The sequence below is a fragment of the Mesoplodon densirostris genome, chromosome 16 (assembly GCF_025265405.1).
Source record: "Mesoplodon densirostris isolate mMesDen1 chromosome 16, mMesDen1 primary haplotype, whole genome shotgun sequence".
Classification (NCBI taxonomy): Eukaryota; Metazoa; Chordata; class Mammalia; order Artiodactyla; family Ziphiidae; genus Mesoplodon; species Mesoplodon densirostris.
In genome coordinates, this window is record NC_082676.1 from 43,675,127 (window position 1) to 43,699,300 (window position 24,174).

At 38.9% G+C, this 24,174-nt stretch overlaps 1 protein-coding gene across 1 annotated transcript in view; it reads right to left on the reverse strand.

Annotated features, from left to right (window-relative positions):
* Positions 1 to 22,221, reverse strand: part of VKORC1L1 (vitamin K epoxide reductase complex subunit 1 like 1) — a 58,400-nt gene extending 36,179 nt beyond the window's left edge. The window contains exon 1 of the mRNA XM_060079470.1: positions 22,003 to 22,221. Coding sequence (XP_059935453.1) covers positions 22,003 to 22,196 — 194 coding nt within the window. The 5' untranslated portion in view covers positions 22,197 to 22,221. The remainder of the gene's footprint in view (positions 1 to 22,002) is intronic.
* Positions 22,222 to 24,174: the final 1,953 nt, after the last annotated feature.

The window sequence follows — 24,174 nt, forward strand, 5'->3', positions numbered from 1 at the left end:
CACTGAGGAGACAACAGTGAACAAGATAGACATGGAAAAGTTCACATTCTAGAACAAATGAGGCTGAAGCAATAACCAAAGAAATGAAAACTCTACTGCTGAAGAAGAGAGAAAGGAAGAAAAGAAGGAAGGAGGGAAGGAAGGAGAAGGAAAAATGTCCACATTTTGTCTTCTAGCTAAATTTAATACAAAGACATTCTGGTAGAATTTCAAACTTCAAAGATAAAGTATCCTATAAGCATTCAGAGTGGAAGTCAAGTTACCTACAAATAAAAAAAAAATCTGATTGGCAATGTCTAACTAATATTACATGTGGACAAGGATGAGGTTAAATTGGCATTCCTATATGCTGTAGAGGGAACATAAATTGGTAAAATTTTCTAGAGATAAATTTGACAATTCCACTTCCAGGAATATAGCCTAGAAAATAACCAAGGAGGTAAAGATTTAGATAAAACTGTACGAGAGTGCTCATCACAGCATTATTTAAAATGGCAAATTAAAAAACAACCTAGGACTTCCCTGGCAGTCCAGTAGTTAAGATTTGCACTTCCAATGCAGGAGGCGCGGGTTCTATCTCTGGTTGGGGAACTAAGATCCCACATGCCGTGCACCACAGCCAAAAAAAGAAAAAAAAAACTACATGGCAAACAATCTAGGATGAAACAAATCACATTTTGGCCATTCAGTGGAATACTATGCAGATATCAAAAGCTGTTTTCAAATATTTTATTACATGTCAAAATGCTTACAATTCAAAATTAAATGAAAACAAAGAGCACAGTCTCAACTTTGTTTCTTAAAAAAAGCACATATTTATGTGCATACATAAACATTTGTATGAATATACATATATACATGTACATATGTATACACATACATATGTATAGACAAAAATCAACTGGAAGGAAGTACACTAAAAATGTTAATCATGGTGACACTGGAGATAATATTTATCTTCTTTACTTTGCAAATTTTTAAAAAACCAGAATAAAATTTTCAAGACCATTTACACTCAATGTAATGACAGACCAATACGGCTGGGTTTAAGTCTACCATCTTGCTGTTTTCTATTTGTCCCATTTGTGCTTTGTTCCTTTTCTCCTCAATTCCTGCTCAATTTTTTAGGATTCTGTTATATCTCCCCAATTAGTTAACTAGCTATACTTGTTTAATTTTTCTAGTGGTTGCTCTAAGCTTTACATTATACGTATTTAACTTCTCATTCTACTTTCCTATGGTATACCTCTTCATGTATAATGTAAGAACTTTACAACTGTATGCTTCCATTTACCTCCCTCCCAACTTTTGTGCTGTTGTCAAATGTTTTACTTCTACATGTTGTAAAACCTATAATATGTCATTATTTTTGCTTTAAAAACAGAGCATCTTTTTTTAGCTACTCTATAATTCCAAAACATTTCCATCACCCCAAAAGAAACCCTATACCTGTTGGCAGTCACTCTCAGTTCAATCGTCTTTTAAAAGGATTAAAAAATAAGAATAAATTTCTGTATATTTGCCCCCACATTTACCACTTCCAGTACTTTTTAATCCTTTGCAAAGATCCAGATGTCCATCTTAAATAATCTTCCTTCTGCCTGGAAAACTTCCTTTAACATTTCTTGTGTGGGTCTGCTGGCAACAAATGATTTTGGCATTATTAGCTTATTCAAAAAGTATTTTGCTCCCATTTCTGAAAGGCATTTTCCTAGGTAAGGAATACTAGGCTGTCAGTTTTGTGGGGTTTTTTTTTTTTTTTAAGCACTTTAAAGATGTCTCTTCACCATCTTCTTTTTTTATTTTTAAAAAATTTTATTTTTGGCTGTGTTGGGTCTTCATTGCTGTGCATGGGCTTTCTCCAGTTGTGGCCAGTGGGGGCTACTCTTGGTTGCGGTGCGCAGGCTTCTCACTGCAGTGGCTTCTCTTGTTGTGGAGCACAGGCTCTAGGTGTGCGCGGTTCAGTAGTTGTGGCACGCCAGCTCAGTAGTTGTGGCTCTTGGGCTCTAAAGCTCAGGCTCAGTAGTTGTGGAGCACCGGCTTAGCTGCTCCGCAGCATATGGGATCTTCCCGGACCAGGGATCAAACCCATGTCCCCTGCATTGGCAGGTGGATTCTTAACCACTGTGCCACCAGCGAAGTCCCTCTTCACCATCTTCTAATCTGCTAAATTTCTGATGAGAAATCTGCCGACATTCTTATGTTTGTTACTCTGTACATAATGTGTGTGTGTTTTTTTTCCTACCTGCTTTTGGGATTTTTCTCATTATCACTGGTCATCAGCAATTTGACTATGATGTTCCTTGGTGTGGTTCCCTTTATATTTATTTTCCTTGGAAATTTATTGAGATTCTTGGGTCTGTGGGTTTGTAGTTTTCATTAAATTTGGAAATTTCCAGTCATTATTTTTAAAAGTAATTTTTGTCCTCCCCTTTCCCTCTCCAGAAAGGGCTCAAATATATGTACATTAGACTGTTTTTTGTTCCTGACTTCTGTCTGTTATAGTCATTGGTGATCTATTAATTTTCCCAACATTTTTCTCTTTTTCTCATTTCAGACACTTTCTATTGTTACATAAGTTCACTGATCTGCTGTGCCTCATTGTTGTCAGTTCCATCAGTGTTATTTTTTCATTCCATATCCATCTCTAAAAGCTATATTTAGGTCTTTTTTATATCTTCCATTTCTCTCCCCATTATGTTAATCATTTTCTCTACCTGCCTGAACATACAGAACATATATATATTTTTTAACATCTTTATTGGAGTATAATTGCTTTACAGTGGTGTGTCAGAACATATTTATAACAGCTGCTTTAACATCCTTGTTTGTTAATTCCATCATCTCTGGGTCTATTTCTACTGATTGATTTTTCTGATTATAGGTCGTATTTTCCTGGTTCTTTGCATGCCTGGTAATTTTTGATTGGCTTGTGAATTTTATGCTTTGGGTGCTGGATTTTGCTATATTCCTTTAAATAGTGCCTGACTTTGTTCTGGTGTACAGTTAAGTTTCTTGGAATCAGCTGGATCCTCCAAGGCTTGCTTTTGTGCTTTGTGAGAGTGAGTCCAGAGCAGCCTTTAATTTAGGGCTAATTTAGCCCTATTACCGAGACAATACCTTTCTGATGCCCTGTGCATGTTCTGGCAAGTGAGAACTTAGACTCTTCCCAACCTGTGTGAGTTCCCACCTACCATTTTCCAGTGAAGTTCTTTCTCTGGCCTCAGGGGGTTTCCTCTCATGCATGTGCAGATCAGTACTCAGCCAGACTCAAAGGGACACCTCTGCATATCTCTGGAGTTCTCTGTGCAACTCCCTCCTCTCTTGTCTGCCCCACAAATCATAGCTGCCTTCAGACTCCTGTCTCTGTCTTCTCAACTCAGTGAGACCACTGGGCTCTATTTGGGTTCCCCATTCCTGCTCTGCAGCCTGAAAACCACCTCCAGATAATAAACTGAGGCAACTATAGAGCTCAGAAGGTTTGCTTCTCTTCTTTCAGTGATCACAGTTCCTGTGCTGCCTGTTATCCAATGTTTCTTAACTGTTATTTCTTACATTGCCTAGTTTTCTAGTTGCTTAAGGTAGCAAGGTAAATTCAGTCGATTCCCTCATTGCTGGACAGAATAAGTTTTGTAAATCAACTAACTATTTTACAATTTCCTATCTAAAGCCTTTTTCTTAGTTCATTCAGCTCTACCTCTTTTAAAAAATATATCTAACAATGCTAACTACTCCTTTTTTTTCTTAGAATCTGCTCCACTCTCAGTTTGACACTAAACTCTTTTAATTCTACTTCTCTGATTATGATTTATTCTTGAATCCTCAAATACAGGCAAGTTTCCAAAGTTCTGTCCTTGCCACATTTTGTTCTCCATCTGTGCAGGATCTCACCATGTGTAATTTCAACAAGCCCCACAGTTTCCTTTATGACCTCTTTTGCTGCTGACTCTTAACACAACAGAAGCACCATATGTAACTAGCCTTGGACTTCTTCATTCATGAATAGAACACAAAGAAAAAAAAGGCAGAATACAAAATGTAAAATCTCAACTACATCTTAAAATGTGAGTTTATTTATGTACATTTATATGTATGTAACCATAAAAAAACCCAGGAGTTAATTCAGTTAAATGTTAAGAATAATTATCTGTTTTATGAATACTTTTTATTCTATATATTTTTCTGTATTTTCTATACACACATACACACATAAACAACAAATTTATAATGAGAAGTTTATTTTCTAAATCCCCATGTCTAGCTCACAGCTCCTGCTATTTCATAGGCCAGCATCTCAAACCAAAATTTTCAAAAACCAGTCACATATCTTCCACCTAGAGCCTGCCTGTCCCTTTCTCTTCTGTTTAATGGTACAAAGTCCTCCCATAAACTTCAAAGTCATTTCAACTTGTTCCTTTGTCTCCACATCAATCCCCACAGTCAACAATTCCAATGAAACAATGAGTTTCAATTCACAGGAAACAAGATTACTGCAGAAGGCTCTAGACTAATGATCTCAAGCAGTACTGAACAGCTAGCAGAACGAGAAACCCTCTTAAACAGGTCAGAGATAGAGGAGAAATCTGCAAAGAGGAAGCAATGCCCTTGGCAGAGAACCAGGCTGTGCCTGGGGTAAAGAACTAGATTTTGAGAAGATCAAAGTTGGACAATAAGCCCAGGGTAAAAACTACTGAGCAGACTGAGGGTCAAGAGCCTGGGGACTTGATAAGCCTGCATTTTGGTTGGCACCTACAGATGAAATAAAGCTTCAAATGGAACGTTGGCATAAAGTTGTTTTGCTGCCAAAACTGGCATTAAATTTTGGTTAAGGGGAATAATACACATTATCAACTTTTTACCATATAATTAGCCAGCTCTGAATAATAAGGTAATAACTTTTTATTTTAATGATCTTTTAAAAATAAGTAATAAATGGGCTTCCCTGGTGGTGCAGTGGTTGAGAGTCCGCCTGCCAATTCAGGGAACACGGGTTCATGCCCCGGTCCGGGAAGATTCCACATGCTGCGGAGTGGCTGGGCCCGTGGGCCATGGCCGCTGAGCCTGCACATCCGGAGCCTGTGCTCCGCAACGGGAGGGGCCGCAGCAGTGAGGGGCCCGCGTACCGCAAAAAAAAAAAAAAAGTAATAAATGAACAAGGTATAGAATTCAAAGGTCACAAAATAGGTTAAATGAACTTTGAGGACGTTATGCTAGGTGAAATAAGCCAGTCACAAAAAGACAAGTACTGTGTGACTCTACTTTTATGAGGTATCTAGAGTAGTCAAAGTCACAGAAACAACAAAAGTAGAATGGTGATTGCTAGGGGTCAAGGTGAGGAGGAAATGAAGAGTTATTTAATGGGTATGAAAAGGTTCTGGAGACTGCTTGCACAAAGACATGAATATACTTAACAGTAAGTACTGAACTGCACACTTAAAATGGTTAAGATGGTAAATTTTATGTTATGTGGATTTTGCCACAATTAAAAATTTTTTTAATTTAAAAGTCACAAAACAGTATGCAGAGCAAGTGTCTCCCACTTTGCCCCCAGCCACCCACTTCTCCTCAGAGAAAGCCAGCATTAGTATGTTTTTCTATCCTTCTAGAGATATTCTATTTATATATGCTTGTATGTACATGCCTTAAAAGAAAATACCCAAATGGAAATGGTAGCATACTACATATAGTGTTCATGCTCATTGGTCTTTTCATTTAATATATCTTATAGATATTTCTAAAGGAGTTCATATAGAACTGCCTTACTCCTTTTAAGAGCTACTACTAATTCATTGTATGACTATACCATTAGTTATTTTACCAGTTCCCCACTGATGGATGAATAGGTTTTGTCCAAAATTTTCCTATTACAAACACAGCAGTTAATATGCTCATATTATTTAACCTCCATATATACAAATGTGTATGTTTATGTATGTGTGTGCTTACAAGCATAGAAGGGAATTGCTAAAACAAAGGTATATGCTTTATGACTATGTATAGCATACATTCAGAAAAGTACACAAATCCTAGGTTTATAACTTGATGAATTTTCCCAACGTAAACACAACCGTGTAACCAGCACCCACATCAAGATACAGGACATTACAAGCCCCTCAAAGCTCTTCTTGTGTTCCCTTTCAGTGAGCTCCATCAAGGGTAACACTACCCTGACTTCTAACACCATAGATTAATTTTGTCTGGTTTTGAACTTAAGTGTTTGGCTCTTCCACTCAATATTACGTTTGTAAGAATCATCCATATGGTGTATGAACTGTCATTCATTCTTTTTTTTTTTTTTTGCTGTGTCACGCGGCATGTGGGATTTTAGTTCCCCGACCAGGGATCAAACCCGCGCCCCCTGCACTGGAAGCATGGAATCTTAACCACTGGACAGCCAGGGAAGTCCTGTAATTCATTCATTCTTTCTCTCTGTAATATTCCATTGTGTAATACATCACAATTTATCCATATTACTCTTGAGGTACATGCATTGTTAATTTTAATGGATATCGTCTGCTCTCCATAGTTTAGAATCCTACCATTACTAAATGGAAGTAGCTATTTCTCTGCGTCTTAGCTACATTAATCAAACTTTTTTCTTTGCCAATCATATATATTAAAAATGCTTTCAATATACTTTCAATTTGCTTTTCTCTTATTATGATTGAAACTGGGGATCATTTCCTGTTTAAAATTATTTGTTTTTACTTTCAACTGTCTTTGAATGTCCTGTCCCACTTGTCTACTGAGTTGTTGGTCTTCTCTGAATTGATTTAAAAGGACTCCCAGGTTTTTTGTTTTTTGTTTTTTCTTTTTAAAGAAAATTAGCTCCTAATGGCAAATTTTTTTCCCAGTTTATCTTTGGAGTTCCAACCTTGTTTTATGCTAGTTATTGCCACGCAAAGGTTTTGTCTGTCTTTATGCGAATTCATCAACTTTTTTTTCTTTATGGTTTCTGGGGTTCTGCAACACTTAGGGCAACTGGAACTGTCATACGTTGCTGATGGGTATAAGCTGGTACAGTCACTCTGGAAAACTGCCATATATACTAAAATTAAACATGCACATATCCTATGACCCAGCATTTCCACTCAATTCCAACAGAAAATGAGCACTTGTGCTCCCCCCACAAACATGTACAAGAACGTTCTCAGCAGTTTTATTCATTTATTCCCCCCAAAATATGAACAACCAAAATTTCTATCAACAGAATAAAGTGTGGCATATTAACACAACATAATACGACACAACAGTAAAAAAAGAACTGCTACATGCAACATAAATCTCACAGACATAATGTTAAGCAAAAGAAGCTAGACACAAAAGAAGACTTACTATATGATTCGCTTTATTTGAAGATCAAAACCAGGCAAAACTAATCTATGGATAGAGGTCTGAATAGTGGTTATCATTGGTGGAGGTGGTATTGACTGGGAAGAGCATAACGGAGAATTCTGAGATGTTGGAGATAGCCTATATCTTGATTGAGGTGGTGAGTACTTTGTGTATACATACATAAAAATTTGTTGAGTTGGTCCCTTAAAGTATGCATACTTTCTTGTGAATTGTATCTCAATAAAAGTTTTTCTTTTTTAAAGTGAGATAGCAAGCTAGCTTTTTTTCCGAAATGGCTACTCAGGTGACCCCATACTATTTACTGAAGAATTGTTTTCATCCTTATCATATATAACATTTCTATAAATGAGGCCACTTCAGTACTCTCAACTCTGTCCAGTGATAACTTGTCTACTCTGGTGCTCTTAATTACTTTAGCTTTAACACAGACTTTAATAGCATTAATACCTCCTTCATGAACACTGGTTTTCATAATTCTTCTGAAAAATTCCACATATGTCCTTTCATATGAACTTTAGAATCAAGTTTTGAAAATCCTGTTTGAGATATTGTTATTACACTGAGTTTACAGATTATATTTTATAAACTTCAAGATACCTTTGATATGAAACTAATACAACACTGTAAATCAACTATACTCCAATAAAAACTTTAAAAAAGATACCTTTGATGTAAGATTTACAATTATTTTCTGTAGCACTAAAAAATAAGACATTGCCCAGCTATGACATAATGCTGAGGATTTTTATTTTATGCCTATTGTTAAATTACCTTTTTTTTCTTCAAAAATTCTGTTAGGAAGATATGCAAAACCTCTATTTAGAAATCTATAAAACATTATTGAGAAAAAAATTAAAGAAGACCAAAACACATGGAGAGAAAATACTCATGAATTGGAAGACTCATCGGTATAAAGATTTCGATTACCACTAAACTTATCATTGTGGAACCTCACAAGCTGATTCTAAAATGTACATGCAAATGCAAGGGGCTCAAAATAACCAAGAATTATCTACTGCGTATCAAGATTTATAAAACTAGAGCAGTAATTCTCAAACTTTTTGGTCTTAAACTCCTACAAGTTATTGAGACTCTAAAGAGCTTTAGTTTATGTGAGTTTATTTTTTTTCACATTTGAAACTGAAGCAGAAAATTCTGAAATATTTATTTATTCATTTAAAAATAATAAGAAACCCATTACATGCTAACAGAAATAACTTTATGAAAAATAACTGTTTTCCAAAACAAAAATATTTAGCGGGAAGAGTGGCACTGCTTTACATTTTTGTAAATCTCTTTAATATCTGGTTTAATAGTAGACAGCTGGATTCTCAAATCTGTTCCTTTATTCAATTTATTTCAATATCACATGTCATGCATCCTCTGGAAAACCTATTGTAGACTCATGAGACAATGAGAGTGAATAAGGCAAATAACATCTTATTATTACTACGAAAATAGTTTTGACCTCAGAGACCCCCTTAAAGGGTCTCAGGGACCCTACATGGTCCCAGGAGAACTAGTGAAATAGACTATTTAAGACAACAGCACTTTGGCATAAGGACAGACAAAATAGAAAAATGGAAGAGGAGAGCCCAGACAAATCCTTGTACATACAATCAGCTGATTTATGACAAAAGTGACTCTACAGAGCAGGGGAGAATGGACATTTTAAAAAGTGGTGCCACAATAACAGTAACTGGACAGTCATTTAGGAAAAGAATTAAACTGACCCCTATCTCACACCATAAAAAAAATTCCACATAGATTGTTGATCTAAATGTGAAAGGCAAAACCTAACAGAAAATAATGTAGAATATATCTTCATCACCAGGATACAAAAAGTTCTAATTATAAAGGAAAAGACTGACATACTTAACTACATTAAAATTAAGAATTTCTGTTAATCCAAATATACCATTAAGAAAATGAAAAAGTAAGGCAAGCCAAAGAGTGGAAGAGGATATCTGCAATATGAGTATCTGAATACACACACACACACACACACACACACACACACAAATAAGACAAAGATAGAACACCAGATAGAAAAATGGGCAAATGACTTTAATAAGCCTTTAATCAGCCTTTCGAAAACACGATGGTCAATAAACACACGAAAGGCTGCTCAACCCTACTGGTAATCAGGGAAATGCAAATTAAAACCAAAGAGGAGTGTTAAATAGTACAACCACTTTGGGAAACTGTTCTGTAGTTCCTAATAAAATTAAACGCCTACCTGATGCCCCAAAATCCACTCCTCGATATATAGTCAAGAGAAATGAGTATGTATATATAGAAAGATGTGCATGAGAATATTCATAGCAGCTTAATTCACAATAGCCAAACTTAGAAACAATAATAAGAAAATGATAATCATAAAATGGGACTAAGCAGTAAAAAAAGAATAACTAATAAAACCGACAACTTGGATGAATTGCAAAAAACATTATTATGCTGGGCAGAAGAAGCCTGACACAAAAGAGTTCATACGTTACAAACCCATTTACATGAAGTTCAAGAACAGGCAAAACAAATTTATAGTGGTAGAAGTCAAAACAGTTCTGTCAGAATAACAGCTTCTGACTGGAAAGGAGTATGAGAGAACTTTCTGGAGTGATGGAAATGTTCTATATCTTCATCTGGATATGGTACATGCATATGTAAAATATTCTTCAAGCTGTACATTTAAGATTTTTGCAACTTATTGGATATGACATGTACCTCAAATTACACACAAAAATCCATTACATATAAACCAGAATGGTTACTTTAACAGATTGACAATTCCAAGGCTTGGCAAAGAGGTGGAATAACAGGAATTCTCATACACTGCTGGTAGGAATCTAAACTAGTGCAATCACTTTGAAAAATAGTCTGGCATTATCAACTAAAACTGAAGAATCACAGAAGTGTTCACAGCAGCATTATTCATAATTGCTGCAAAGTAAAAACAATTTAAATACGCATCCAAAAAAAGAGCAAAAAAATTAACCGTGATATATTTGTATAAAAGAACATTCCGCAGTGACAAACTACAGCTCCATCACACACAGATGAATCTCACAAAATAATGTTGAATGAAAGCAGCCAGAGTAAAGAATACAAAATGAATGGTTCATTTATATAAGGTTGAAAAAGCAGGCAAAACTAAACTACCAAGTTTGGGTGCAACCTTAGGTAGAAAAGAAAGTGATTATCATAAAAGTCAGGGCAGAGCTTATTCTAGTGAAGGAGTAGAAGTATACTTCATAAGGAGGGCTTTCTGCAGTGCTGAAAATTGTCTGTTTAATGACCTGAATGTTGGTTACAAGGCTTATGCTTTATAACCACCATATCAAAAAAAGATGCACAGATCAATGACTTTTCTGTATGTAACAGAACAAAACCAAAAAGGTTACAAGTCAGAAAAAAGGTTTAAAAAAGTCAACTGGACCTGGGGACTGATTGGGTTGGGGTGGGGGTTGTTAGCAAAGGCAACCAAGGAAAACGCCCAGGTTGCTGACTTGCACAACTGTTTGGGTGGGATGCCTTTCACTGAGACAGGAAACAGCATTTCAGGGGAAGAATATGAATTAAACTTTGGACATGGCGAATTTAATAGTTCCTTTGAGACATCCAAGCAGAGATGTCCAACAGGCAATTAGATATGCAGATCTTGAGCTCAAAGGAGAGGTCCAGACTAGAAATATAAATTCTGGATTCATCTGTAAGTGAAATCATGGACAGGGATGTGATTGTTTAGGGAAAGAAGACTGACGAGAGGGTGTACAGCTGATCTCTGGTATGTCAGCATTTAATGGGCAGGTACAGGATGAAAAACCAGTAAAGAAAACTGAGAAGGAAGCAAGTGGCGGGAGGACAATCAAGAACAAGTCATGAACCATTAAGCAAGGGAAGAGAACATCTCATGAGTAATTAGTCATTCACTGCAGGTTGATGCATAGTTAAGAAAACATATGGGTTATGTGCAATACTCAGCAAGCCAGTTTTTACTCCACCTCTCTCTGGCTGATTTGAGAGAAGCAACACCCAGAGAGAAAACCAATGCTTCTGAGAATGGTTGCAAGTTTTTGTGTTATCTTTAGAAGTGAGGAATTAAGGCCCCTCTCACTCTTCTCCCTGACTCTCAGGAAGGAAGAAGACAGATTTGGGAGCACTGATAGGTCTGTGTGCTACTGGGTAGAATCACCAGAAAAAGGTCAGTACACACGTGCGGGCTCATTTTTCTGCTTCTTCCATGTGACTGAAGTGGTATGAGACGCCTTCAAGAGAGGACTTCCTCTATTCCAAGTGACAGCCAGGGCCAAACCTACTACTTGGGCAGAAAAGGCCAGAGGCAGGTGGCCAAGACCAGATCAGCAGTCAGCCAGGGGAAATGGGCTCTCTCTGGTTACAAGGCCCTGAGCACTGATAGGAATGAGTTAGAGCAGCTTTGCCCACATCACAAGGGAAAGATCTAGCCACGTTTGAAAACTGGGGAGATGGAGGGTGTCCATCCCATGGCCTGTTTCAGTTTGAAACAAATGAAGCTTAACTAAATTGAGAAAAACAGCATCTCCACATGAAGCAGCTGGGTTCATTCCAGTCTTCTGTCTTAGAGTTTGATGCCCAAGTCCTACTCAAGATGCAAAGTATTTTGGTTTTTCATTGCCAGTACAAATATAAATCTCTCCCTTAGGGACCCTATAGACTTGAAAATAATGGCTGTGGACTGGAGGGAATTCTAGTATTCTTGGATCCCACCGGAATACCATCATAAAATTTCTCAATTTCTAGCACCACATAAATCACATACAAAACAAAACAAAACCACAATGGGCATTTGGTTAAAATGGCATCAGATTAGCAACTCCAGAATAAGTAGAAAGTCACAATATGTTTGTTCCTTGATATAAAGGTTTTAGTGAAGGTTGTCTCCTTCCCAAATCATCTATAAATTCAGTACAATTCTAATCAAAATCTCAATGGGATTTTTTTTTAGAGCTCATCAAAGTAAATTCTAAAATTCACCTGAAACAATACATGCATGAGAATAGCCAAGAAAAATTTGAAAATGAGCATATTTGCTCTATCAGGTATCAAACTGTATTATATAAAGCCACAGGGGAAAAGGGGACTGTGGTAATGGAATTCGGCAGAAACATACACATATATATCACTGGAACTGAACTGAGAGTCCAGAAAGAGGCCCTATATATATAAGGAAATTCTTGCACCATTTCAAATGTGGACAAGTCAATAAGTGGAATTAGGCAAAAGCCTATCAACTTAAAAAAAAGTACGTTAGATCCCTACCTCACATCCGACAAAAAAGTAAATTCCACACAAACTAAAAGAGTTAAATATGAAAAAACAAATTTCAAATATAACATACGAGAGTTTAAAAAAAAATCTTGGGGGGGACTTCCCTGGTGGCACAGTGGTTAAGAATCCGCCTGCCAATGCAGGGGACACGGGGTTCGAGCCCTGGTCCGGGAAGTTTCCACATGCTGCGGAGCAACTAAGCCCGTGCACCACAACTATGGAGCCTGTGCTCTAGAGCCCGCGAGCCACCACTACTGAAGCCCACGTGCCTAGAGCCCGTGCTCCGCAACAAGAGAAGCCACCACAATGAGAAGCCCGCACACCACAACGAAGAGCAGCCCCCGCTCGCCATAACTAGAGAAAGCCCGCGTGCAGCAAGGAAGACCCAACGAAGCCATAAATAAATAAATAAATTTATAAAAAAGAAAATCTTGGGACTTCCCTGGCGGTCCAGTGGTTGGAAGTTCGCCTTCCAATGCTGGAGGGTTTGATCCCTGGTCAGGGAGCTGGGATCCTACATGCCTTGCAGACAAAAAACCAAAACATAAAACAGTAGAAATATTGTAACAAATTCAATAAAGACTTTAAAAATGATCCACATCAAAAAAAAATCTTAAAAAAAAAACTTGGGATGGTAGAGTTTTGATAAACAAGATTAAAGAAAAAAACTCAAAAGCTACAAAGAAGTCAAAGATGGGACCACATAAAAAGTTTAAACTTCTGTATGAATAAAAATACCATAAATGAAATTAAAAGACAAGTGAGAAACTAGGAGAAAATATCTGTAATACATATAACAAAGGATTAACTACTGTGATACCTAAAGAATTCCTGCTAACCAATAAGAAAAAAAGACAACACCGAAGGGAAAAAATGGGCAAAGGCATGAACAGGCAATATCCAGAAGGAATACGAATGCCCATTAAACATATGTCTGTACAAAAATTAGGTTACAGACTCATCTAACACCTGATAAGCTACATTCTAGATGATTAAGAAATTAATTTTTTCAAAACTAAGAGAAAATATAAATTCATCTGATATCAGAATGAGAAATGCCCTTCTAAACTTAAAACCTATAAGAAAAAATTACAAAGAAAAGTAATTAAGTTTTATATACTTAAAAAAAAAAACCGGCTTCCCTGGTGAAGCAGTGGTTGAGAATCTGCCTGCCAATGCAGGGGACATGGGTTCGAGCCCTGGTCTGGGAAGATCCTACATGCTGCGGAGCAACTAGGCCCATGAGCCACAACTACTGAGCCTATGCGTCTGGAGCCTGTGCTCCGCAACAAGAGAGGCCATGACAGTGAGAGGCCCGCGCACCGCGATGAAGAGTGGCCCCCGCTTGCCGCAACTAGAGAAGGCCCTCGTGCAGACACGAAGACCCAACACAGTCAAAAATAAATAAATATAAAAATAAATTAATTTTAAAAACCCATAGTACTGCAAAAATTAATGAAATTGAACTAAACTGGCAAAAATATAGTAAAATATTCATATCCTTTAAGTATATAAAGCATTTGTCTAAATCAATATAAAAATTCTAAGATCTATACAGGCAAGACTGGAGAAGAAATGCAAACAGTTAATAAAATGTGAAAAACATTAAACCTTACTTATACCTTGGGGGGAAATGCAAGTCAAAACAATGAGATGACATTTTTCATACATGAAACTGATAAAGGTCTAAAAAATGAGAATGCCCAATACTGGCAGGGGTACAGGGCACCTGACATTCTCTTACATTACTGGTGGAATTTTTAATGACATAAGAAAATAGTTGTGACATGTTAGATGAGGAAAAAAGATATAAAGTACGTACAGTATGATCTCAACCGTATTTTAAAATAAGAGCTAAGTTTTATGAGCACTTACTTCTGTGCCTGGCGCTGTGCTAAGACCATTTACAGGTATTGGTGCATTGGTGCACTTCATACAACAACCCTGAGTTAGACACTATTATTATCCTCATTTTATGGAGGAGGAAACTGCGACGAGATCAAGTTATGGAACCAAGGTTTCAACCCAGTTACACTTGCTCTAGAGTCTGTGATTGTAACTATTAGCACAATGCAGAGGAGGAAATAAATCAAACTCCTAAGACAAAGTGATGTTGAATATACTCCACTTAATTCCTATTTTGTCATGGATTTTCCATTTTACTTCTCAAACACAATGATGGTTTTTAAAAGGTCAATAACCACACAACAGTGACAACAGCATCCTTGAAATGCCCCTAAGTTACAGGTGCTAACAACAAAAGAAACTTTATAGATCATAATCCAGGGTATTTAAAAATGTTGTTTAGAAAAAGAACTTTTTTGTAAATGAAAATTTAAATGGATCTATGATATGAGAAACAGATTAAAGCAGTATTACATTGTATTAGTGCATTTGAAAAGCTCAAATTTATAACATTTACAATGAAGCTCTTCTGGTGAATACAAACTTCAAATTATGGATGATTAGGGCAGTCGAATTTGTTTTGTTTGATTGCCCAGTATCAAGAAAAACCTGATTCACAGAGAGTAGCAGTTGCAAATAAGAGTTTTTGTAATTCTTTAAAAAACAGCACATAAATGCTATCTGAGGATTTTATTACACCTGTCCGGAAGTCCAAGTAGAACATTTCTCAGTTAAATCTCTAATAATATTAGGAATGAGAATACTTGGTAACCACAAATATTTTGGTAAAAAATAAAAATCTTAAAATATATACTAATCATGACATCAAGGCATTATACATAAGGCAGTCACATGTTATTGCACAATGCAGTTAGAGTTGTCTAAGGAGCAAACTTGCTCATATAATTTTACATAAGCAAATTGGGACTGGTCTGAATTTTTAGAAGACCAGCATAAAGCTACAATCGTTCCAATCAATAAAAATTTTTAAAATTCAAGTATATGCACAAAGAAAGCAAGCAACACTATTATAAGGACTGTTATCTGGCTGTTGGCATTATGGATAATTTTCATTTTTTCTTTTCGCTTATTTCCCCTCAAACACCCTAAATACACTACTTTTTTTTTTTTTTTTGCTTTTTTACTTTTATTTTAAAAAGTTATAAATCACAGGAATTTGCAAAAAAATGTACAGGAAGGTCCTGAGGACACTTCACCTAACTTCCTTCAATGGTAATATCCTACATAACTCTAGTGTAAGATCATAACCAGGAAACTGACCTTGGTACAGAGTTTACTCATATTTCACCACTTCTACATTCGTGTGTGTGTGTGTGTGTTCTATGCAATTTTATCACATTTGACATTTGTAGCTTCGAATAACTATAGCTGAGATACAGAACTGTTCCCTCCCCACAAAGCTCTCTCGTGCTGCCTCCTTAACCACCCCTTCCCCCATTCCTAACTCCCAGCAACAGCTAAGCTATTCTCCATCTCTATAATTTTGTTAATTCAATAATGTTATATAATGTAATCATATAGACTGTAACCTTTTAAGATTGAATTTTTTTTTACCTAGATAACCCAGCAGTACAAATCAGTGGTCTCTAATGTAAAATTTAGCATGACATCATTTGAGTGAATATAAATGTTTATAATGTTTTAAAGTTTACAATGTTAAAAATGTGACTCAAATGCTTATGAAATCCCTGTTGTATCACCACAGAACTAGGATTCTGGAGAACGAATTTAAAAAATTGATAATCTAATACAAGTCTAGTGCAATCTAGTACAAACAGTACAGAAGAGAAACCCAAGGCACAGTGCTTGTTAAGTTTTATCTATGTTTACAAGAACACGTGGCTTACAAGAATGCCTGGTTTTGCATTTTTCTGGCCAAGCTCTAGATTCCAGTCCTTTCCTAACCCAGGTAAATCTATATTACATTCAAATATGACCATTTGCTATTCCCCTCAAAATGGTCACCGTTTTCTGCCTTTCCTCATGCTGTTTCCTAGAATCCTTCCAAATCATCAAGGAAATGAATCCCTCTTAAATTCCTGGTTCTGGTGATTTAACCCCACCACACCCCAGGCCCAATTCTTCTGTTTCTATATGCAGTAGGTCCTTATGACTCAACACCTCTCTCAGGAAGGACTACCCCACCCCAGTACAAATTCATACTAACATTTTCCCCTCCCCTCTACACCTCCAGGTACCTACATCCACTTTATCTTTCTTCTCTCGGCTATTCTGTTAGGTCTTCCTGATAGCTCACCCCACTGTATACCTGTTCACTCACTAGGTGTGACAAATGCCTTATCTTCACACGTTTAGGCTTAGAAGGCAAACACTCCAGGGATTTACTTCTTGAATACCATGCCTTCAAAGTAATGTCCTTGCTTTTCCAAAAAGATTGCTCCCAATAAGTAAAAGCTAAAACACAAACATACAGATGCAAAAAAAAAGCATAGATGTTTGCATATTTTTAAAAATTTGGCTGATATGGGTATCACTATATCAAAATCAGATCAAATGGAATTTAAAGTAGTGGTAAAGAGCCAGATTGCCTGGGTTAAAATGTGGCCTCTGCCACTGTACTATCTAAATCAAGTTTCATTTACATTCTGTGTGCCTCAATTTTCTCATCTGTAAAATGGTGATAAAAGTGCCTCACAGGACAGCTGTGAGAATTAAATAAACTGCATTTAGAACACTGCCTAGTACACAGTAAACATTATCCAAGTATTAACAATTATCTCTAATGCATGGCAACCCAGGTTCACCTCTTTGTGATACCCCTCTATTCCCCTTACATTCTTTGAAGTCCATACTGTTCTGAAATTTCCATACCAAGAAACAATGGTCACATAAGAACCTGTATTTATTAAATTCATCTTGGTCAAAACTAACCAGTAGAACAAATTGTTTTTTACATAATGGTAGCAGTTATTAACATTCACCAAATATGAATGTAAGCACTTAAAAGTATGGTGGTGATGGAAAGAATGCTAGCAAAGAGTAAAGTACAGATCAGAACATAGAATATGGTAGTTTTATGTGTAAAAAATGGGGAGACTAATATGGTCATATTTATGCTTGTATATGCATAAAATGGCTCTGTAAAGTTTCATGTCTGCTTAAGGAAAGGGAGAACTACAAGTCTGGGGTCAGGGTTATGAAGGGGACGGGTTCACTATATATGTCTTAGTATCTTTCAAACTTGAAGCAGTGAATATATTACCTATATAAGAATTTAATTTTAAAAATGGAGGAGGGTGGGGGGGTGGTCCCTCTAAACAAGTACTCTGGAAGCCAGGCTTCTAGTCCCAATTTGCCACTAACTGTGTTACCTTGCACAAGTCATTTAACCTCTGAGTCTAGCTGAACTAAGCAAGGGGCAGCACAGATTCCTAGGTTCTATTCTAATTCTAAAAATGTATCTCAAAGAGGGGGTAGTAAACAGATGGTACTATTTTTAAGACATGAGAGGGGTACTAGTCCAACATTTTGTGAAATAAGGCAACTTTTTGAGGACTTGAATTGTCAAGCCTCTTCATCTTTCAAAATCATTTTTTTCTTACATAAAAGCTCTTCTTAGAAGGGGTCTAATGCAATGTATAGGAAATACCTATAAAGAATATTCTACACATTATTTTGTGTCTCTTGCCACACTTCTGGAATTGTTTTAAATGGATTTTAAGTCTTTATACTATGCCATGGAGTGAGCAATAAAGTACTCTAAAACAATTTACATTTAAAATACATAAATGACTACACCTAAGACAAGTAACTTGTACTACTTAAAGGCATTTATGATCAGATATTGCAAAAAAATAATCATACCACCTCCAGTCAATAACAGCTGTAACTAATGGAGTACATACTTTATTTCAAGTATCATCCATTTATTTATTCCATGAATCCTCTTTAATCCTACCCATTAATCTGGCAAAGTAGGTTTTAATATCCCCATTTAACCGAGAAGCAACTGTAGCTCCATGAAGATAAGTGACTAGCTCGAGGCCACAGTTTAACAAGTGGACGAGCTAGGAGTCCACCCAGAACCTTTGGATCTGAACTTAGTGCACTGGACAGGGATTAGCAGGCAGGCTGGTGCAGACTTGCAACAAAGTTTTTAGTAATTTAAATAAAAATGAGGAAAAATAAGAAGAAAGTAAACTTTTTAATAAAACCAAGTGATTCAATTTAAAGATCCTTCATACTGAGATTCAGTTCTTTCTAATTATTTGAGTTAAAATATCCTTACTTACAATGAAATGACAGTGACAGTTGATTGTGGTATGGGTTACTGTTGCTGTTTTTATTGACTACAGCCAGCAGAACAAACTGGCACCTCTATTGCAGCCTCCCAATTTGGGGGGGAAATATTTCTTTTGAAATCCAAAAATCTGGGAACTACTTCCTTAGACAATGATGCCTCCCAAAATAATAGAGGACTTACAGACACACACACACACACACAAACACACACACACACATATAGCCCTCAAGATTCTCTCATTAATCTCTACTTTATTTGGATTAGAACTCTTAAGGATTAAGAAATGAGAATAAAGTGAGTTTCAGCAATCCAAAATCACATGAGTTAACGCTGGATACTGGCAGAGAACTTTCCTCAGGATTTCATTGGTTAATTTTCTCATCCTTTACCTTGAATTCTACTCAAACCTGGGCTCAAACTTTCTGTTCCTAAAATAGTCACACTTTGGGACTTCCCTGGCAGTCCAGTGGTTAAGACTCCACGCTTCCAATGCAGGGGGCGCGGGTTCGATCCCTGGTCAGGAAAGTAAGATCTCACATGCCCCTGTGGCATGGCCAAAAATAATAATAAAATAATAATAATAATAATAATAAATAAAATAGTCACATTTTTTACTACTACTACTAACTAGCAATCAATACTTAAGTCAAATAAAAAGAACTACTAATTGAGGTCTCCAATAATCTGCTTTTATTTAAAGCCTTTTTCACTTTGACAAAATAAAAACTATTATGTTTAGTCTACCTACTTCCAAAAGAAAATTGATCTATAAATTAGACTCAAGCCACTTTAATTTCCAAATTTCTGTATCTCCATCATATATATATAATATATATAGTTTATATATATATAATGTATATATGTATTGATATATATGGTTTTGCAAGCAGTTTATAAACAGGTTCGTCAAACTGTCTAAATTTCTTGAATTTTACTGTGTACACAGCAAATAAGCTATTTATTCCTCTTATTAGCATGTCTTATTTCTTACCTATCTTCCTTTAGTGAGCACCAAATTTAAAATATTCTATGTACACAGCTACACAATTAAACATTAGTGTCAGCCACAACATATTAAATTCACATTTAAAACTATAAAGAGATCCAGAGATTTTTAGTCTTACACATATACTTTATATATAATCTCACTTGATGTTATTTATATTATCTTATGGTGTTTTATTAAACAGAAATCAGAGCACAAAAACCTGAACCTTGCAAGATACATAACTGAAAATATTTATAATCTATACTTATTACATGGTTCAAAAACACTCTTTTTTAAAGTAAAGCCAATTTTAAGAACTTAAACATACAGTCTGGATAACATAAAGCACTCTTTCCAAGTCCAAATGTTAAAAGGTCTAGTTAAATTTATGATAGACTACAGTGTTTCCAAAAGCTAAAATTGGTAATAATTCTGCTTAAATTCCTTATTAATCTAATATCAAAAGTTATTTTTATTCCTTTTTCAAATACCTGAAATATACTGCTGCTTAGTCTTTTCATTATATATTTAGTTAGCTAACTTTGGGTGCAAGGTACTTTAAGTATAAAAGTCCTTTCCAATGGATAGTGAAAATAATATAAAAATGTTTGTATAAAATACACTCAGTGGTTCTCAAAGGATATCTGAGTCTATTAGGTCAATTAACTTGGTTCAAAATACCCAACAACAAATGTGAGTTTTTGTCACATTGACATATTTTAACTGTTAACTGGTATCTACATTTTAAACACATTATGTCTAATGTAGCAATAATGATGACTATTTTTCCACTAAAAACCTACAGGAGTTTGGTTTAAGGGCAAATGAGAAAGAGTACGTGGCTCACCAAGAAGGCTGTCTAAGTGGAAAAGATCAGCAGCCTGAAATTTGTAAATAGTAACAAGACAAACTCCAGTGCTAGGTCGTTCATGTAATCACCAATATGTAGGTCAAAATAAACTAGTGAGCTATACATTACTGTCCACCTAGTAATTTACAGATCAATATGAGAGGAAGAAACTATTCAAATGTGACTACTGTTAACAAACTCAAAATATCAGGCATAGTATGTCTCTACTAAAATTATAACTTATCAATTGTGAAATAATTTCTTTCACTATTTCTACTTTTAAAAAATGAACCCTCCTTAATTAAAAAAAAAAGAGCAGCTACTTTTAAGATGTAAATTCCTCTTTTTTTCAAAGTAACTTGCCCAGAAAAATCTAATGCAGAAAATAAAGTGTAACAGATAAATCGACTACAACCTAAAAGTATCAGTAAAACAAACCAATCCCTCCAGTTTAGCAATGCGTGTATTTTTAAGCCTCGGTGGGTATTCCATTATAATAACCAACAACGTTTAAAAGGCACCCTAATGCCCCAAACATCATCATTACACATGACATACTCGTATTTTACTCAAATTATGCTTAGACTAGATCCAAACTCAGGCCATTCCCCCCTCGCGGGCACACTTAAATATACGAGGGGGAATCCAAGAAATCAGATATGTTAAGTGCAGGTATCTCCTTCCAGAGTAGGGTCAAATTCTTGTTTGCCCGCAAATGTCAGTCTCAAGAAGTCTGCAAATTCTCATTAGCGCTACAGAGTACAAAGAGGCCTGACCACGGAAACACCTGTCCTAGCACCGGGAAGACAGTGGGAAATGCAAACCCCGAGCCCACGCCGGCCGTACAGCCTTGGGCAGCAGCAGCGACCCCAGACAAGGGGTGGACACTGACCTCATGGCTCCCTCGGGCAGGCTCCCACACCCCCGACTCGCCTCCCCGGGCGAGAACCACGAAATCTGTCAAGCCGGCTGGGACCCACCCTCCGCGAACCCCGCTTGCTCCCTTCGAGCCCGGCCCCAGCCTGCCCAACTGCCCCCGGTCCGCTCCGGCCTCGCGGCTGCACTCTGCCACCTCATCCCTCCTTGCCGGTCTCGCGGCCCCGCCACCTCAGCCTCGGCGGCCTGCACTCGGGCCGCCCCACCCCGGCCGCCGCCCCCCGGCCCCGGCCAGGCTCACGGCGCCGTCGGTCCCTTCGCGGCCCGATCCCCGCCGCCCCCCAGGCCCGAGCTCCCGCCGCGCGCTCCCCACCCCCAGCCTCCGCCCTCGCCCCGCTCGGCCGCTCCCGGCCCCGCTCCCCCTAGCCGGGCTACCTGGAGGCAAGGGCGGCAGAGCACTTCACCCAGGGCCCCAGGTCGCAGAGGGCCCGGTGCTCAGGGTCCCGCTCCTTCTCCCGCTCCACGTGGTAGGCGTAGATGGAGAGCAGGATCCCGGCGGCGCACACTGCATACCGGGCCACCCGCTCCCAACGCGGCACCGACACTCTCAGCAGGACGGGCGCCGCCATCTTCCCCCCTCCGCCGCCGCCGCCTCCTTCGCCGCCGCCGCCGCCTCCCTCCGCCTCCACCTCAGCCGCCGCCGCCCGTCGGGGCCCGACCCAGCCGCCGCCGCTACCGTTACCGCCTCCGCCGCCGCCGCCTCCGCCGCCGCCGCCACCGCCGCCGCCGCCGCCGCGCCCCATTGGCTCGACCGCCTTCTCCGGGCCCCGCCCCCACAGGCGTGCGGCCCAACCGCCCCAAAAGGAGAGATCCTGGCGGGGCGGGGAAGGCGCGCGCGGGCGCGGAATGGGGGACGGAGTGCGCAACCGGCCGGGAGGCCGGCCGGGGGGCGGAGCCAGAGGCAGTGCGGCGCGCGCAGCGGGCGGGGCCGAAGGAGGGGCGGAGCCAGGGGAAGGGAAGGGCGGGGCTCTGGGAGGGGAGGGGAGGGGAGGGGAGGGGAGGGGAGGGGAGGGGAGGGGAGGGGAGGGGAGGGGAGGGGAGGGGAGGGGAGGGGAGGGGAGGGGAGGGGAGGGGAGGGGTGGCGCGGGCGGGCCCTAGGGTACCCGGTGAAAGGAATAAATTTCAAAGATACCACCGTGTGTGACTGGATAAGCCCTTGGCCCCACCTCCTGCGGGTGGTAATCAATTGCCATACTTTCTGCCTTTTTTTTTTGTCATTATCACTTGATATTATGACCCAATCCAAATTAGCCTTGGCCATTTCCCAGAGCTCCAGAGCCAAGCTCCAGAGCCACGTTTACATTACCTGATCTTCACCATCACCACCTCCACGCACTTCGTGTTCAACAAGTGCAAACTTAACTATTTTTAAAACATTATTTCTGAATGCCTTGCTTCCCTGTAAGCCGAATTTGAGATGGCTTAATAATTCGTGTAATATAGTAAAGTATAAAAATGAACTAAAAAATCAGGACGAAGAAAAAGACAAATCAGAATAAAAGACCAGGGGCTTCCCTGGTGGCGCAGTGGTTGGAAATCCGCCTGCCAATGCAGGGGACATGGGTTCGAGCCCAGGTCCGCGAAGATCCCACATGTTGCGGAGCAACTAAGCCCGTGCGCCACAACTACTGAGCCTGTGCTCTAGAGCCCGCGAGCCACAACTACTGAGCCCACGTGCCACAACTACTGAAGCCCTCATGCCTAGAGCCCATGCTCTGCAACAAGAGAAGCCACCCCAATGAGAAGCCCTCACACCGCAACAAAGAGTAGCCCGCCGCAACTAGAGAAAGCCCGCGTGCAGCAATGAAGACCCAACACAGCAAAAAATAAAAATAAATAAATTTATAAAAAAATAAATAAATAGGGCTTCCCTGGTGGCGCAGTGGTTGAGAGTCCGCCTGCCGATGCAGGGGACACGGATTCGTGCCCCAGTCCGGGAAGATCCCACATGCCACGGAGTGGCTAGGCCCGTGAGACATGGCCGCTGAGCCTGCGCGTCCGGAGCCTGTGCTCCACAACGGGGGAGGCCACAACAGTGAGGCCCGCGTACCGCAAAAAAAAATAATAATTAATAAATAAATAAATAAATAAAAGACCAGGAGTAAGAACACAGACAAGGGACTTTGCTGGTGGCACAGTGGTTAAGAATCCGCCTGCCACTGCAGGGGACACGGGTTCAATCCCTAGTCTGGGAAGATCCCACATGCAGCGGAGCAACTAAGCCCATGTGCCACAACTATTGAGCCTATGCTCTAGAGCACGTGAGCCACAACTACTGAAGCCTGCGTGCCTAGAGCCGGTGCTCCACAACAAGGGAAGTCACAGCAGTGAGAAGCCTGTGCACAGCAACAGAGTAGCCTCCACTCACCGCAACTAGAGAAAGCCCACGTGCAGCAACGAAGACCCAACGCAGCCAAAAATGAATGAATGAATGAATGAATAAATAAAATGCCTTAATGGCTCAGACCACTTAAAAAAAAAAAAAAAGAATCTGTCTTGCAAAAAAAGAATCCTTCTTGCAATGCAGGGACTTTGGTTCATCCCCAG